Source organism: Phyllostomus discolor, chromosome 13, assembly GCF_004126475.2.
Source record: "Phyllostomus discolor isolate MPI-MPIP mPhyDis1 chromosome 13, mPhyDis1.pri.v3, whole genome shotgun sequence".
Classification (NCBI taxonomy): domain Eukaryota; kingdom Metazoa; phylum Chordata; class Mammalia; order Chiroptera; family Phyllostomidae; genus Phyllostomus; species Phyllostomus discolor.
Window position 1 is genome coordinate 6,446,077 of NC_040915.2, and position 17,196 is coordinate 6,463,272.

General features: G+C 58.3%; 2 protein-coding genes across 5 annotated transcripts in view; one reads left to right on the forward strand and one right to left on the reverse strand.

Annotated features, from left to right (window-relative positions):
• P4HA2 (prolyl 4-hydroxylase subunit alpha 2) overlaps nucleotides 1–7,919 on the reverse strand; it is a 31,523-nt gene extending 23,604 nt beyond the window's left edge. For 2 of the 4 annotated variants that reach the window (XM_036014849.1, XM_028528609.2), the window contains exons 1-2: nucleotides 7,833–7,919; nucleotides 7,144–7,315 (exon numbers count right to left, since the gene is read on the reverse strand). The gene's annotated coding sequence lies outside the window, so the exon portion shown is untranslated. Of the gene's footprint in view, nucleotides 1–7,143; nucleotides 7,316–7,639; nucleotides 7,730–7,832 lie in introns of those variants that run through there. The other 2 variants (XM_036014850.1, XM_036014851.1) reach the window with 2 other exon arrangements.
• LOC114510346 (myosin light chain kinase 2, skeletal/cardiac muscle-like) overlaps nucleotides 4,519–17,196 on the forward strand; it is a 28,295-nt gene continuing 15,617 nt past the window's right edge. Inside the window, exons 1-2 of the mRNA XM_028528970.1 lie at nucleotides 4,519–4,599; nucleotides 7,439–8,323. Coding sequence (XP_028384771.1) covers nucleotides 4,519–4,599; nucleotides 7,439–8,323 — 966 coding nt within the window. The remainder of the gene's footprint in view (nucleotides 4,600–7,438; nucleotides 8,324–17,196) is intronic.

Below are 17,196 nucleotides of genomic sequence, written 5' to 3' on the forward strand. Positions count from 1 at the left end.
ACTCTTCCCACAGGGAGGCTCCCCAGCACGTGCTAGCCTCACGGGCACGTCCCCATTCACAAATGTTTACTGCAGGCTCACGTGTGCCAGGCACTGAGCTAGGCCCTCTGGATACAGAAATGAACCAGCCACACGGGGCCCAAGCCCCTGGCTGGGCCAGGCCATGCTGCTCACGTGGGTGAGAGGCCAGCTGCTACCTTCTCAGGAGACTAGAACCAGCCCTGAAGACAGCAGGCACAACCTGCGACAAGCCCCACTGGTGCTGGACCTAAGCACACAGCAGAAACCTCAGGTGCCACTGCAAGCTCAGCCACGCAGTTCAGGGCATGCTGGGGGTGGGCACCCATCTGAGCTCAGCTCTGTCGGTCCTTCCTCTTCCTGCTCGACTCTGGCCAAGCCCCACAGGAAATTTACTAAGAGAAAACAAGGAAAAGAAAGGAAATAAAAATGCTTCCCCCTAAAATGTAAGCCTTATCTAATAACTCTAAGTCCAAGTTGACTAATACCAGGGGTTTTTTGGCCTGCCATGCTCAATTTGGCAGTCACATGCACCATTCCTTGCCTCGCCTTCTCAGAAGAAACCCCAATCCACTGTGGTTCCAGGTTAGGCTCAGAGAAGCCCAACCACAACCCCCACCCCCAAACGGGTTCTTGATTCAGGAGGAGGGGAGAGTAAGTGAATGGCCTCATTTGTCTGTGCTTCTACCCGGTGTCTGCAGAGCCCAGTGGCTCGCCCATCAGTGCCCCAGGTGTTGGAGGCCCAGAGATTTACAGGACAAGGTCCTTCAGCCCAGAATCTGCTGCAGCACAGGGAGTATCGTGCTGAGGGGTGCATCCTGGAGTGATGGCAGCAGGGAAAAGCAAGTCACAGGAAGAAGGGGAGTATGGCTAGCCCTAAGGGGGCGTTCAGGTCCCCCTGATGCAGCCCCAGGTCTGCTCCCAGGCTCACCATACTGCATCTCCGCCCCAGGGTTCCAGAAGGCTTTTCTTATTGTTTACACAAGGCCCTTTCATAAGCCTTGGTATCTGTTCCTTCTCTCTCAAGAGGCTAGACTAGCTCAGGAGAGCACCTTGCTGTGTATCTGTAGGGAAAGGACAGTGAAAATCCGGGCCAGAAGACTGAATCTGTGGACAGTGAGGGACCAGCCGACGGGCACAGGCTGGTGGGAGAGGGGGCCTCAGGCAGGAGACTAGACCAGACATGGTTAGACATGGGGGACCCCAGCACTCCTCCTGTGTGTCACTGGCTGCAGTGGCATACCTCTTCAGAGAACAGATGACAGATTCAAGGGAGGGAGAAGCCTCTTCATTGCTTTCAAATCACCCTGGTGATATTGTCCATGGCCCATGCCTCACAGGACACAGGAGAAAGCGCCCAGGTTCCTTCAGTACACAAACACCAGCAGCCATTTCTCTGGAGTGGGCTGTCCAGCTTAGACCCAGCCCATCCACAAGTCCCAGCCTGGAGGCAGAGCTCCAGAGGACCTCGGATGGGATTCTGGGAAACTGCTTCCCAAGAGCCTGCAAAGCCCTGCTCTGATGGGGGAGGGGACGACTCTGCTGGCCCAGAGAGCCTGGCCCAAGGAGCCCCAGACTGCTGCCAGCAGCACTGCCACCACAGGCAGGGGTGCCCAGGCTCCAGCCTGTTTCTCCTGATCTTGGGCCCCCCAAACACCAAAGGCTTCACACAAAGAGGGGCAGGTTGGAAGCGGGCAGCATCCCATCTCATGCCTGTACTCTGAGGCTCCTGGGGACGAGGCAGGTGGGAGTCTCTGTGCCCACCCTGTGCCGCTGACACCCTCCAGGAACCCTTAGAAATCCATGCTGAACAGTCCTGGAAATGGGCAAAGCTGAAACTCTTTCTACAGAAAACAATGTGGCACGGAGCCCGGGCAGAAAACCAGCACTGAGTTTTATGAGAGCCGCTCCTAAGTTGACAGCCATGCCTGGCCCACATCGCGCGCCCAGCACAGAACACTTCACCACAGACTTGTTCAAGTTAGGAGACCACCACAGCGGAAGACCGGCATTTCCTCCCTGCGAAGGGTTGCTGTGGACTGTGTGTGAGTGGATGCCATGCGCATATACCGTGGAGTGAAGGTCTGAGCATACTGTCCAGTGAGAAGAGCAGGCTCCCACACAACATGTACTCTATGGTTTCATTTTTATATCTCATTTCATTTGCACACATGCAAATTTATGTATATACACACACAATGCAAGAAGAGAATCATAAATCTAGGTTGTATCTTGGTGAAATAAGTTTATTTTCCTCTTTATTTTTATTTGTATTTCCTAAACTTTCTACAAGGAGCTCCATGGGGAATTTGACACAGATTTTCTAATATGCTTAAAGTGAAAAAAAAAAACCAACAAGTAGGGGCAGGTTGGGAGCAGCCTGGAAGCAGAGCTCCAGAGAACCTCGGATGGGATTCACTCAAATGGACTCCAAAGCAGAGCCAGCAGTCTGAGTTGGGACCCCCACAGGCAGGACCTCCAAACCCTGCCAATGCCCCGGGGACAGTGATTCACCCACCAGGCAACCAGCACTGTTTCTAAGCAAGGGCAATTCCAAGACATACAATCAGAGTCCCCAACAAGCCTTCTCTTTGGAAAGGACATTTATAACCTGGCCAACTGGGCATGAAAAGATGTTTCCAGCTGCAAACCAGCAGCGTCCTTAGCTTCTCCCCTTACCTCATCCATCAGGCAGGAACTTCTGCCAAGCTCCCAGCTGCAACCCAAATGCAACAGCTTGCCTTTTAACAATGTATTTAACAGCCTAGAGACAGAACATGGGTTTGCTGAGAATAGGTCTTGCTTGGCACTGAACAAGAGGCTGCCTGCCTTCTGTGTAGGGGCCAAACCTGCCTGAACAGGGCTCCCTGCAGCACCTCTGCCTCCTGGCAGTGTGGCCCACTCCGGGACGGCAAAGCCAAGAGGACAGGCATGCTCAAACCTAGGAGCTGTGCGGAAGCTCCCACAGGCCCCGCTACCTGAGCATGTGCATGTCCCCTGAGGCCCACAGGCTGCTGTCACTGGCACCCCAGGGAAGGAGGGGAGGCACCCTGCTCCCCTCACCCAATGTCACACGGCATCATCACCCTGGTCTGAGTCCCCAACCCCCTGCTACAGCCACGCTGGCCGCCTGCACGGCTCTCTTATCTCGCCTGGCCTCCCACCCACCTCCGCTCTGCCAAGCAGCCAGCGAGGCTTGCTACAGCCCCTCCTTTGGTCTCTCTCTCCCTAAGAACCCTCCAAAGGCTCTCCACTGCCCTCAGGATCAAGTCCAAACTCCACAGCCCTCAGGGGCCTTTGGACTCTCATGATTTGGCCCTGCTGCCCTCTCCGGCCCCATCTTATGACTCCAGGTTTCATACCTCCAACTACCACCCCACAGGAAAGATGCTCTCCTTCACCGAGAACCTAGCAAAGCCGAGGTGTTCACCTATAGTTATCCTTAGGCATTCTCTCTCCGGGCCACAAACATGTAGATGTGTACTTCCCACTTGGGGTGCAGGGCACCATCGAAACCACAGTCTCCTGCTCCAGTAAATAAGCAATGATGCGGCAGAGAAAGTTGTAAAAATTGACCTGCAAAAGCCCCGTTGGGTATTCCGTCACCATCTTGGCAGAGACTTAGTAGTCTAGTCGAGACCAACTCACGAGAAGGAAATCCACACGAGGACGAAATCCATGTGCATCGGACTCACTGCCTCCACTCTCTGGGCCTCCCCTGTCTCCTGAGCAGCTGGCTCACCTGAGACCTAGTGCAGGAGACCGTCAGGCCCTGAACCTCTGGTTCCTCCCACTTCTTGGGGGCCCCAAGGACATGCCACGTCCATCTCCCCAGGGGCTGCTGGGGGGCCCTGCTAGTGCACCCCAGGAGCAGGGGGAGTTAAGGCCTCACGAGGCAGCTCTGACCTGTGAAGGGCAGAAGAGGTCCACTGAGGAACTCCTGTGACATGGACTTTCTGTCGAGCTCACCCAGAGGCAGCCCACGTGGCCGAACAACTGGAGCAGCCGTGTGCAGACCAGCCAGCTGGCTGAGCAGTCCCCTGTATTTGCTTCCTGTCCTCCCCACCACCCCGCCCCGCCCCTCCCTCTCAGGCCCTGCAAGTGGACCTTCCCACCAAGCAGTCAGCACTTATGCTCTGTTTTCTGGGAACTCGGCTGAGATAACCACTATTTATGATTCCAAAAGTCTTTCATTTCTACCCTCTAATCCTCACCCAAATCTTGTAAACGAGATAGATTGTCATCTCCATTTCAGCTACAGAGAGATAACTGAGGCTGAGAGAGTTTCCTGCACACCTGACACGCTCCAGCAAATCACCGGCAGAGCAGAGATTCAAACCCCAAACACACTTTCCACCAGATACTTCTGTCTCAACCCTTCTCAGCAACATCTGCTGGCTTACAGCACCGGGGCCTCCCAACAAGGGGGAGCCCCACTTTGCCCTGGCACAGCAGGCCTGCCCGGGCCAAGGACTTTACTGCAGTTCACAAAGCAACTTCATGACACCTCTGGCTGGATCCTACCAGAAGGCAGACAGCAACGTGGAGCCAAAAGACGGGAACATGGTGCCCGGAGTTCAGGTGACAGACGCCCCTGCCCAGACATCCATTTCACAGCTCACAAATGACCAAGCAGCCCAGCTCAGGGCAGAACAGTCCAGTCGGCAGGGCACACCCACCCCAGCATCAGATAGCCCAAGACCGCCGCCACCACTCAGCTCCACCACCACTGCCTGGCCTGTGACCTTAGTGAAGTTACAGGTCTCCTGCACCTCAGTTTTCCCATCTGCACAATGGTGCTAACATTAGGACCTGCATCCCACAGGGCTGCTGTGAGGACTGAGTAAGATGACAGATGTCAGTGGGCAGCACCAGGCACAGCTGACACCAGTTGGCAGCACCAAGGGTGCTGCAGGCACATCAGTAGACCCAAGGTGGCCAGCTGCCCAGCTACCCCTGGAGAAGAAGAAGGTCCAGTCTATGGGACAGTGGAGACAAAAACAAGGCAGAAACTGGGCCATCTCTGGTCTCAGGAGTGCTCGAAGGGATGCAATGTTCATTCATGAGAGAGAGCCATCAGGGGTGCGGCAGCACACCGGCCATTCGGAAATAGCCCTGCAAGCCGCCGGTCACTGGCTGGAACTCTCACCAAGGGAGGGACGTCTCTGGCAAAAGGCAGGGCACTGGGCCAATCCTCTGGGAGCTCAGGTATTTCCCTGCCTCCTACAAGTACTAAGCCACAGGATGCTGGCCACACCCTGGCCCTCAGGAGTTCCAGGTACACCACAGGCTATACTCTAGTAAGCACTTCGTGAAAGGTCAAGGGCAGACACTGGTTTGTGAACAGGCTCAGACAGATCCTATTTCAGCTGGAACACTCACCACCCAAACACTTAAAAAAACGCTCTTCCACACCCCACGAAGTCAAGTCCCTACTTTTCATTCCCCTCTGCTCTTTCTGAGATAAAAACTCTATCCCTCCTTCCACATCTCCAGCACAATCCAAGCCCAGGAGCCACCCTCCCTCTCTGCTCTAGGACAGGCTGATGTTCCACCGAGACACTTGAAAAGCCCAAATTACTAGATTTGAGCAACATTTTCAGGGTGACTCTCACTCCAGCACTCTGGGCCTGCACGTGCCTGCATCCCAGCACTTCCTGCCAACGCCATCTGCATAAGATTAAACTCTGACAGATCCCAGGAGTCAGGGACACACCCACCAGCGCAGTGCAGACTATCAGCCAGCGTGGCCACAAATTGGGCAGGCAAAAAGTAAGGCTTTCTCAGGAAATGAGTGGATCCCAGACTCCCTCACCCCACTCATTCCGGAGGGCTGCACCCTTGCAGTCTCTCCTCCTGATAAACACTCATATTCTGGGCTCCTCCCCCAGAACTCGGCCAGCTGCCAGCACGAAGCAGCGATCACGAAGAGATTATGAGCTACCCAGGGGCAAGAAGAGTGCTGACACTTCCCCCTCTCCCTTCCTCATTCCAGCGTCAGTCGTGTCCTAGCAGAAGCCAGGCACACAGGGGGTACTCAAGGAATAAACAGAGATCAGCTGTGACCAGAGGAAACCATCAAAGTAAGTACTCTCCTGGGCAGCCCATTTCAGAGCCTGCAGCAGAGCAGGAGGGCCCATCTCCCGCCCCAGACTAGCCGTCACCATGTCTGCCTGCTGAGCTCTCAGAGAACTACAGTAGCCCAGTATGACAGCATCTCCGGGGTGAGGCCTCCAGCCAACACTCTCCATCCTTGCTACGTGGCTTCCTTGGCAGGGCTGCACACTGGACACGCTTGGCCATCTGCGAATAAGAAGGCACTAGAAGCAAAGGATTCACAGCCCAAAGATCTCGTGAGTAGAAGTGAACAAAGAGACAGAGCCCTGAGGCCCAAAACCACCCAGTGAGAGAACTGCACCCTGGGCACTTCAGGAGTAGTTTAAGCACAAGGCAAAGGAAATCTTGGTCCATTTCACAGAGAACTAAACCGTGGAACATACTGCCCCGGATGTGACATGTGCCGGAAGCAGCAGCAACATGCAGAAACATTCTGCAACTTTTACATGGAGAGTGGATCTCTGCAAAACCTGAGGCATCTGAGCATGCCCTAAGCTACAAAGTGACATTCTCCAGCCCTTGTGCTCAGGGCCCGGACCTCCTGCAGGAGGGCTGCTGCTGTCAGGCTTCCATCAGGGAGCACAAGCCTCGGGTGTCACTCCACAGCAGGGGACACAAGTCTCAGTCTTGGAAGGGACTCTCATGTTCTTCTATGCCATCTTAAAGGTGTCCAATGCAGAGGCCAGGGGCCCACCTCTGCTGTGCTGATCCCTCTCCACATGCAGGGCACAGTACGAGGCACTGTCCTCTCACTTGAAGCTCTTGTGGACAGGGTCCATGGGCAGCTACCCCCTAAACTGTCCCTTCCCCCACCACCCTGCTTCCACTGGAGCGCCCAGGTCTGATCCTTCTCACACAGGCTGTTCCTCTGTCCAGGTTAGCCTTTATTCAGACTTCATCTGACCTCTCCAGCTAATGAGTCACCTCCCCCAGGGAGCCCTCTGGTCTGAAGCATCCTTCCTCTACAACCACCCGCAGCTTGGTGCTCTCTCCCAGCCCAGCACTCACCACACTGCTCTGGGCCTGGACTTCCCGGTCTTCCAGTCCAGTGGGTCTGCCCCACCGGGTAGCAACCCCTTCGTTTCTGACACACAGAAGGGTCCCTTTGTGGAATTACTTAACTAGTTATCACAGTCTTCGCAGACGCAGAGGAAAAGCAATGCAGATTCCGAAGAGATGTCTGGAGAGGAAAAAAAAAAAAAAAACACGACTAGAAATAAAACAGCCAGTCTTTTCATGAGCGCCGAAGTGGACCTCGGTGGGTCAGGACACAGACTGCCAGCCGTTCGCCCTTTGGAGGCAGGAAAGTGGACTCACTGACGCAAAGCGGACCCCCAAGGTCTGCGGACGCCGAAGACCCCGCCCCACCCGCCCCGCCTCGCCGGTCTCCAACTTCGGGCAGCCTCGGGGGCCAGGCCGCCCCTTCCCGGAGCGTGACAGGGCCGGGCCAAGTTCCCCGCCCGGCGCGGCCGCCGAGGGGACCGGCAGGAAGGGCGCCGCTGACCTCACCGCCCTGAGCCCGGGGAGGGGACGGGGACGGCGGGACAGGAACCCAGACGGGTGGGTGTACAGCCAGGGCGGAGGGCGCGGGGCTGCGGCCGGGGCTGCGCTGTGGCGACGGGACCCCCGGCCCCGCGCCCCTGGCCCGCGCCCCAGCCCCGCGGCGGACCCGGCGGCAGAGCAGGCGCTGCGCTCACCTGGACGCACACGCCGTTCCCGGCGTTTCCAGAACCTCCCGCGGCGGCGCCCGGCCCGCTCGGCGCCGCCTCCGCCCGCGGCTCCGCCTCCCGCCGCGGCCGGCCCCGCCCGCTTGAGCCGCCGCCACGTCCCCACCTCCCGCCCCCGAGCCGGCCCGGCCCCTGGCTCCGAGCCGGGAGAGCCTCGGACGAGGGTCGCCACCGCCTGCGACCCCGCGGGCAGGCGCGGGCAGGCGCGGGCAGGCTCGGGCCGCCAGGGCGCGCGGGAGCGGGGCGCGGGCCCCCGAGCCAGGCGGGAGCCCGGGGCCGGGCGGGAGCCCGCCGCGCGCCCTTCATGTCGCCCGCCGCCCGCCGCACGTACGCCGCGCCCGCCACCCTTCGCCCGGCTCCCACCTGTGGGCTTCGCCCCGCCCTCCGTCCCAGCCCCCGGCGGCTGCAGAAGGGCCCCAGACCTGACCCCGGCCTTCGTGCTGTACGGGGAGCGGCCCTGGGTGCTGGCTGACTCCCCTGGCCTCAGCTCGTGCCCGTTTCCTTGGTGGTCTTGCTGGGCACAGGTTCAACTAGAGCCCCCTCCCCGTCATCACCACCGGGGGGTTGGGTGTGTGTAGGGGGTGAGGTGGGGCGGGGAATGTCACCCGGGGCTGGAGCCCGGCTGCCAGAGGAGAGTGCAGAGCAGAGGAGAAGGCCCTGAGGAGGACTAGAGCTCTGGTGGCCACCCCCAGGGCCAGTCTCCCAAAGGGATTCAGACTGTCGCCAGCCCCTGGGCCACGCACTGCTCCTCATGGAAGTGTAGGCGAGGGGCCGGTGAGGGAGAGAAGGGGGTGTTGGCACACTAGGTCCAACCCTTGGTTTGCCCAGACCCTGCCATACTACACCGGCCAAAAACAGTGGCTCCTTCAGCCGCTCCAGTCTGGGAGGGGATGAAGGCAGGGATGCAGCAAACCTCAGCCTGAGCTGCACACGGCCCTGGTGGCCAGGCAGGTTCCCACGCCTGTTCTATGAACCTTCCTGGACATGAATGAGGGGAAATTCATCTGAGAATCTCATCAAGGAGTGAGCCCGGAGTGGGAGGTTCCCAGCCTCTGCCCAGGCACTGTGGGGATGTTCCCCAGGACGCACTGTCCAAGCTGGCAGCCCAGAGCTGGGAAGGCACGGGCACACACACAGAAATACACACAACACGTAAAATACAGAAGGAGCTGCAGTTCTGGCCTGCGTCAGCCACTAGTCAGAGCTCAGCTAAACCCAAACAGAAACCTTCCTGCATCCATGACATCCTGTTATGCCACCCTCGGTCCACCCAGTGCTCCCCTCCTCTCCTCCTTCTGGGAGTTAGCCTCGTGGTCTCCTGAATGGTCAACATTCCCCTCCCAAATGGATCCTTCCCTTGACCTACAAACATGTCCGAGCCTGTAGCTACAGAAAAAAACCCCTCATTCAACCCCCCCTCCCCAAGCTACTGCAGTGTCGCTCTCCTTCCCCACCAATTCCCCTGAAAGAGCCCTCTGTCTCCTGGTCCTCACCTCCCGCCCATTCCTCAGCCCCCTCTCTACGGCAAACCAGGTCTCAATAAACTCTCTGTAACCTCCAAGTTCCTAGATTCAAGTCACTCTTCAGTCCTCATCTGCTGAAGCCGCCAGTGGTGTCTGACAGGCCAGCAGCATCCAGCCACTGCCTCTCTGGAACACTCACATCCCTGGGTTTCCACCGTCCCCTCTGGCCACCTCTGCCCAGGCATCTCCCCACCCCGCCCCCCAAGCACATTCTCCTCTCCCTTTCTCCCCATCAGTCAGTGAAGGTGGGGGTTCCTCAAAGCTCAGGCCTAGGGCCTCTCTTTTCCTCTTCTCTGTGTGTAATTGCTGCCTCTGCACAGATGACTCACACACTTCTCTGTCCGCACTGGCCCTGACTCCTGGGCTACAGACTCGTAGAATGGACTGCGGAGTCTACGTCTCCACCTGAGTGTCCACGGGTCCTGAGTTCATGCTCTCTCCCCTTTACCCCTCCACACCTCTCTTTTCCCTGCTGCGCCGGAGGAGCCACACCCCACCCATGGGTTCCCTGACCAGAAGTCTGGGAGTCACGCCTCCTGCCTCACCCCCAGACCCTGTCCTTCCATATCCCACCCAGTGAGCCCTACCACCTAAACCTCTCTCAAATCCATTCATTCCATCCCCTCCTCTTGCACCTGAAAGATTGCACCGGTTTCCTAGCTGGCTGCTCCCTCCACTCTCGCTTCCTCCCACCTCTCCTCCACACTGCAACAACACTGACAGGCCTCAAAATGCAGACACGAACCCATCACTCTCAGCTCAGTGAACGGCACCGGCCTTTGGAACCCCTAACAGTGGTCTGCAAGGCCCCCAGTGGCCTGGCCCATGCTCAGCTCTCTAGCTCCACCGACCTTCCTCCAGTGCCTCCAACTGGCTATTCTCCTTCTGCACCCACTCCCAGGCCTTGGCCATACTGTTCTCCTGTCTAGAAAAAGTCCCCTCCTCCCCAATTAAATCCTTCTGACCCCCTCAGAGGCATTTTTCTTACTTCCCTGAGCAGGTCAGAACCTCCTAGAACAGCCTCTTAGACTCTGTGTGCTTTGTAAGTTCTACCACAGTTGATGTAGTTGAATGATTGATTGATTGATAGCTACCCCCCACCCTCCGCACTGGCCTGGGAGTCAGGGAGCATGTAAGGTATGTGCGGTCTTGTCCGTCATCACCTCCTCACCCCACCACAAACAGGTGCTTGCTGCCCCAGGAAGGGACGGTTGTCTCCCTCACGCCTCGTTCCACACAGCCGTGGCCCAAGGCCCGACGACGGACCCCACAGCACCTCAGAGTCCGGGCACCACTCACTGCTGTGTCTGCATCTTCTCTTCTCCTATAAAGATACTTTTCATCAGATGTGGGGCCCACGAGGGTGATGAGAATGATGTCATCTCATGATGCTTAACTTTGTTGTCTGGCGAAGTCCTGTTTTTCAAATATGGTCACGTTCACAGGGCCCAGGTATCAGGACACGGACACAGCTTTCCAGGGGGTGTCATTCAACGCACTACACCTCACATCTCTTCATGCCCTGCACAGGCTACTGGGTCCCCGTACATCTGTGACTCTCGGTTCTGAACGTCTGGCCCGGCCCACTGCAAACATGTATAGCCTTTTCTTTTTGCAGCCATTTGACAGGTAGCTCATCGGCTCCCCATACCCTACCCTTCACCACCCGCAATGCTTCTGCTCTGGCATGTCCCTCCCCTCAGGAAGTGAATCCAGCCCCCCCCCCCCGGCACGCCCATGTTCCCCCAACGTGCCCCTACTGAAGATCTCACCTGGAGGATCTCAATCCAGGGCACCAGCGTGGCTCACCCAGACCTCCATCCTGGCCCCCAGCTCTTGCTCTGCTCCCTCTGCCCGTCCTGCACGCCACAGGCACCGTGGCATTTTAACAATGTGATCCTGTCCCTGTCGTTCCCATACAGGGGCCCCTCAAAGGTGTCTCTGCCCCCAGGAGAGACGCAGGTCTCACGGATGCTCCTGATCCCCTCATCCAGCCCCGCTGGCTGCACTTCTGCACTCACCACGTGTAACCTCACACTCAGGGCTCCAGCACCCTGGGCATCTTGCAGTTCCCTGGCCTTTGACTGTGTCATTCTTCCTGCCTACAACCCTCCTCTCCCCAAGGGGGCGCCTGGAGAAGCCCAGGCCCAGCCTGAGCCAGGTTCCCACACAGCCCCCACCACTCCTCGTGGGTGAACTTCAAGCGTGTAGCCTGACCTTGTTTGTGTCTGCTCCCTCCCCTGTGCTGCCTGCCCTCAGAGGGGAGCTGCCTTGGTCCTGCTCCTCACTGCGTGCGTCTCCAGCTCTAGCACAGGGCCTGGCACCCAGGACCCAGACAGGGGGTGGGCAACAAAAGTGCAAGGAGTGAGGGAGGGAGGGAGGGATGTACACCCAGCACCACTGTGGCCTCCAGCAGACCTCGCTAAGCAGACTTCTGTGTGTCACTTCAGAACAAACCGCCACCTTGAACAGCCAGGTCACAGTCCTTTCCCCAAATCCATGGTAGAAGCAAAGCCACACCTCCCTTCTGGTCACGACTTCACTGTGTCCCTTCTGCATTCACTCCGCAAGCATTTGCTGGGGGCAGTTGAGGCCCTGGCGGGGATTCGGGGACCAGGAATGCCACAGAAGCTCCACACAGTGGGGACACTAGCAGGAGAACAGAGGCCCCGCAGCACCCTTGTCCAGGGAGGGAAGGCCTAGGCCTTTACGGCCGGCCTGGGAAGGCCACTCCAGGAGTCGCTGCCTGCCAGTCCTGGTCCCAGAGCCGCTCCTCGGGCCCAGGCTCAGGGACAAGCTGCCGCCTTTCCCTAGCGGCCAAGAGCGTTGCCCAGTGAGGCCCTGCCCCCATGCTGTCCCTAAGCGACATCACTGGCCCATGGCCTCTGAAGGAAGGCTAGACTTGTCTCCCTACCACCTCCATCCTGAGGGAAGGGCCGGGCGTCTCTTCAGAAGGGATGGCAAAGAAATATCTGTGCTGGACGGACAGTCCATTGAGGGAATAGGAGGGCCAGTGGGCTGCAGGTCTTCCCTCTGCACAGAGACTCCTCAGCCTGCCCCTGCCCCTGCCCCTGCCCCTGCCCTCCCCACTCACCTGGGACCCCTCCCTGGAGCGGGGGGATGGGCAGGCAGGCTCCACTGCTGGCACTGAGGCTGGCCTGACTGGGGGTGGGGGGAGGGTGGTTGCCTCTAGTGGGTCCTGGCTGCTACCACAGTAGTGGGAGGCCTGGCCAGGCTCTGTGAGCACCGGGTCCCTACATGGAGCTCCCCAGGGCAGAGACCCAGGATTAACCAACGCCGCCCAGAGGGAGCTGAGTTTGTTCCCTCCTCCACACCCGCCAGCAGCACACTCAGCACACAGCTGTTCGCTGGACTACAGGGCCAACCCTCCCCTCCAGACTCCTCCCATTAGGGACTGAAGAAAAGCTAGGTGTGTAGCAACTGACCCAGCGCTTTGACTCAAGGCGGAGGACGGAGGACAGGAGGTGCAGCTTGAGTGGAGCCACCTAGTGGTGGTCCTGCTGCTTCAGAATGAGGGCCTGCCAGCAAGTCTGGTCTCAGAGCCTGGTGCAGGACCCTGGGGAAGGAAGAGAATCTGGCAGCACCCCCAGGAGCCTGGGGGGCCAGCCCTGAACAGGGCCAAGTGTGTCCTCAGAGACTGCACCCCCCCCCCAATCCTTGAGCCCATTTGGTGAATGCAGAAGATAAGCCTGGCCCCACCGGATGGCCACAGGAGCCCTACCAGCGGCTCCCACCATGGACTCTGCAGCCCAGACAGCAGAGCCAGCCCACAATGGGCTGTCATTACAGGGTGGAGAGGGCTGGTTCCTGCCCTCAGGAGCTATAATTACCCAGCAGGACCAGGCAGGCCCTCAGGGCAGACACCTCAGCTCCCCTCCTGCCTTCTGTCTTGGGCAAGAAGCTTCTGGGCCAGTGCGGATGCCTGGAGGGCCAGGGGTGAGGTAGGTATGGTGCTTATGAGTCCTGGTATTTTGGTGCATAGAGTGTAAAGCATCCTTTTAAAAATTATTATCACCACTATACAGAAGCCCCCTTCTCTCCCAGCCCATCTCTCCTTCCCTGGCCTTGAGCCCAAAGGGGGCCTCAAGAAATGCGACCATGAGAAATGGGTGAGGACGAAGTGAGGGTGGGGCATAGCTATTGGACATCTGACTTAGCTACTGTTTCTAAGGCTGTGAGTTCAGTGGTTTCACTATTTTGGGGGGTCTTGTCAAAATGTCAGTGAGCTAGGAGAAGCAAGGACAGAGGAGAAATGGGGGTGAGGCTGCCGAGTCCCAGGGCAAATCGCCAAGTCCTCCCAGGCTACACAAAAGGGTTTAGATGGGAGGCTGAGGGTGGCGAGAGGCACCCCAGCATTGGGTCAGAGAGGAGCAGGATCCGATTGATGGGGGTTTAGGAAGAGCCCCCTGCCTGCCTACTGTGGGGGCGGGGAGAAGGAGGAGCAGAGCCCGGAGGTGAGCGGGAGGGGCTGCTGCCCAGTGGAGATGAGAGCTGGTGGTGGCGGGCTGGGGAGTGACAGTGCGTATGGGGAGAAGTGGGCACACTTAAGAGTCAGTAACGAGGAAGCGCTACGTGTCCACTCACTCACTCACCCATTCATCCAGCAAACAGTGAATGCTCCCCTCCCTGCCCTGAGCTCCCTCTTGGAGATGAGGCCCCCCCTTCCCCTTTGTCTCTCTCTGCACCGTTGCCCTGGAGAAGGCTCTGCGGAAGGCAATCAGTGCAGCCCCCACAGTGCAAGCTGCCCCCCCACAGAGAATGCACCCACATGCTGCGGGGATCCAGATGGACTTGGAATCCCAATCAGGACGTCTGCCTCAGTCTCGTCTCCTTCCATTGCAAGGAACCCTCCCATATAGTAACAGTCTGGGCACTGGTTCACTAACACCACCGGGCCCCTGAGCCCCATTTCTCACTTCCTCTTGCTGCAGTGACATGTGTTTGCAAGTCACCCATATCCTCTTCGGAGTGAGACGGTGAGTCAATCCACCCATGAATGACCCCCGCCCAGTTGAGTTATGCAAATTCTGCCCTGCGCAAGCCTGGAGCTCCACACTCATCACAGACAGTGCAGAATTCCATGCTCATCACAACTTGCCAGTCAGTGAACATAAAGTGTCCTGGAAAAGGGATGTCCTTGCTCACTTGTACAAAACCACTCCCTCCACATAATCACAGGAGCTTGTCTCCTGGGGGCTGCAAGGACCGCAGCCCCTCCTGCAGGCTCTCTCCTGCCTGTACCAGCTCTGGCTGTGGCTCTGACTCCACCATCCTCTGAGTAGACACAATCACCGAACTTGCTGAGGATTCCTATTTCCTAGCCTGTGGGGCACTGTCCAGGACTCTGACCCACCCGGGGAGGCCAGGGAGCTCCTGCCTCCAGGGGCTTGGCTACCTCCCCCTCACTGATGCATCCAACACACCACGCCCCACTGAAGTCCATCTTATATTCTCTCGGGAAGAACGTGGCTGAGCCACAGTTCACTAGTTTCCATGATACAAGATTACATCTGCTGGCAGTTAGTGCTGATACTTTCTCTTGTGTAGCTTTCTCCATGTTTTCCTGTCTGCAGCAGTTGCAAGAACCTATGAGAAGCTTAACGGTCACTGTGCCTCTAGTGCCTGATGGACAGAATGACACGGCCCACTGTCACCCTCAGGGTCCTGACCCACTGGACACACAGGGGCACACACAGGCACGCAGATGGCGGTGTGTGGGGAGCCCCTGGGACTTTGATCCTCACACGAGGAGGAGGAGGTTCTGTGCTCTATACTCTGGCTCTGCCATTCATCGTGACCCAGAATCAGAACCTGGTGTCATTTGGACCAGAACCTGACCTTGTCCCTAACCTTGAACCAGTGAGGTGTGTGATCAGGAAAGTGTCCACCTCCACCATCTGCAGGAGTCAAAGCACAGAGGGAAGCAGGGATGGCTGGGACAGGGCATCTCCCTGGCTGAAGTGTGAAGGACCCGCATAGTTAAGGGGAGACTTCACTTTCCCGCCACGGCTGGGCCCTCAGACTGTCCTGAGCGTCAACCACCTTGGGGGAGAGCAGTGCCCTCTGACCACAACAGCTCCAGGCCAGCCTGACCCCTGCCCTCACCAAGACTTGGGATGTTTTTCTGCACTCCATTCCGGGACACCGGCAGATGTGTGTCCCAGGGAAAGACTGAGGACACTTAGGGGCAATTCTGCGGCCCTGGTCTTACCAGGCTGCATCTGCAAAGGTGAGCACCACCAGCAGAGGGCGCACGGAGCCCGCCGAGGGGCGCCCATAGCGGGAGCGGCCCCAGCCTGCTGGAAGAGCCCGGCCGGATCCTGGGCCCGGCCCCTCCTATCTGCCAAGGTTTAGCTGAGACCTTTGCCAGCATTTCTTAAGCGCGAGCGTTTGAGGCAGATGGAGGTGTTTACCGGGCCGCAGGAAAGCGGTGGGGAAGGCAGGGAGGATGCTGGGAGGGTCCCCGGCCCTGACCAGCCGCGGGTGACAACGGGGCCTTCGTAGCCAGTTGTCCTGCAGCCTTGGAGAACAACCACCCACAGGCCAGAACGCGGCGAGGTTGGAATGGCAGAGGCACCGGCCCGGCTCCACGAGCCTGGCTCTCCTGCTGAGATGCTCCCCTCTAGGCGGAGGCTGCCCAGCGGGAACAAGCACCCCTCGCCTGCGTTTCTCCTGTGACTGGCAGCTAAGCGAGGAGCTCTCGCCCTGTCCTGGTGTGACCTAGCCCTTAGGCGGCGTCCTCGGTGTGGGATGGCTTCTGCTCGCCCCTTCGGGCCCCTGGCTGCTCACCTGCACGGGCAACGTCAACAGGATCTCCTGTCCTGAGACTTCTGGTTGGGGTCGCAACGAAGGGGAAGGGCCAGAGGGAGGATCACGGCCAGGGAAGCTGGCTGAGCGCGCACTGCCACCCGAGAGCCCACTGAGTGACCCATGTGGCCTCGGGACTGGCTGTGACCCCGCTGCCCTGGAAGGGCTTCCACTCTGGATCGGTCAGCTCGAGGCCTCCCGCTCAGTCAGTCGGTGAACACTGGCTGACGCCGCCTCTGCCCAGGCCTGGGTGCCCAGGGACACGACGGGAGGATCTGACAAGGTTTGCCCCCCACCGGGTGCATGGGATATTTGCAGGGCGGGGTAAGAAAGGGAGCAGGGACCCAGGTGAGGAAACAGGGCTGCGGGAGGGGGACTGCGGGAGGGGCTTCTCCCTAGCAGAGTGGTCAGGTGAGGGGGACAGGATGAGGGTCTCCCACAGGAGTCAGCCAGGGGGTCCTTGAGGGTCTGGGAGACCAAAGGAGCAAATCCTTGGTGAGGGAATGGCTAACTCACAGGGAGGCCTGGGGTAGCCAGGTGGGGCCTCACTGCACCCCTGGAGAGTCAGCCCCTCCTACTTGAACCTCACAGATGCCCCAGCAGGAGTGGGGTGGCAGGAGCTGCCAGTGCCACTGTGAACTTTGGTTTCAACATTTCCTTATGAAGAGGTAATTAGCATACAATAAACTCCACATGTCTTGATACACAGCTCACTGTGTTTTACACACTTGCAAATTCACATTACCACCACCTCGATTGAGGTGCAGGCTAACCCACAATACCAGAAGGCTCCCTTGTGCCCCAGTCATGGTCCACCGACCCTCCAGAGGGACCACTCGTCTTTCTTCTTTCACCTTTGGTTACTTTTGTCAGCTTGTGGACTGTATAGAAGGGAAATTATACAATATATGCTTTTGTGTCTGCTTCTAATACTCAACATTATGGCTGTGATACCGTTGCTGATGGTACATCCTTCTAGGTCC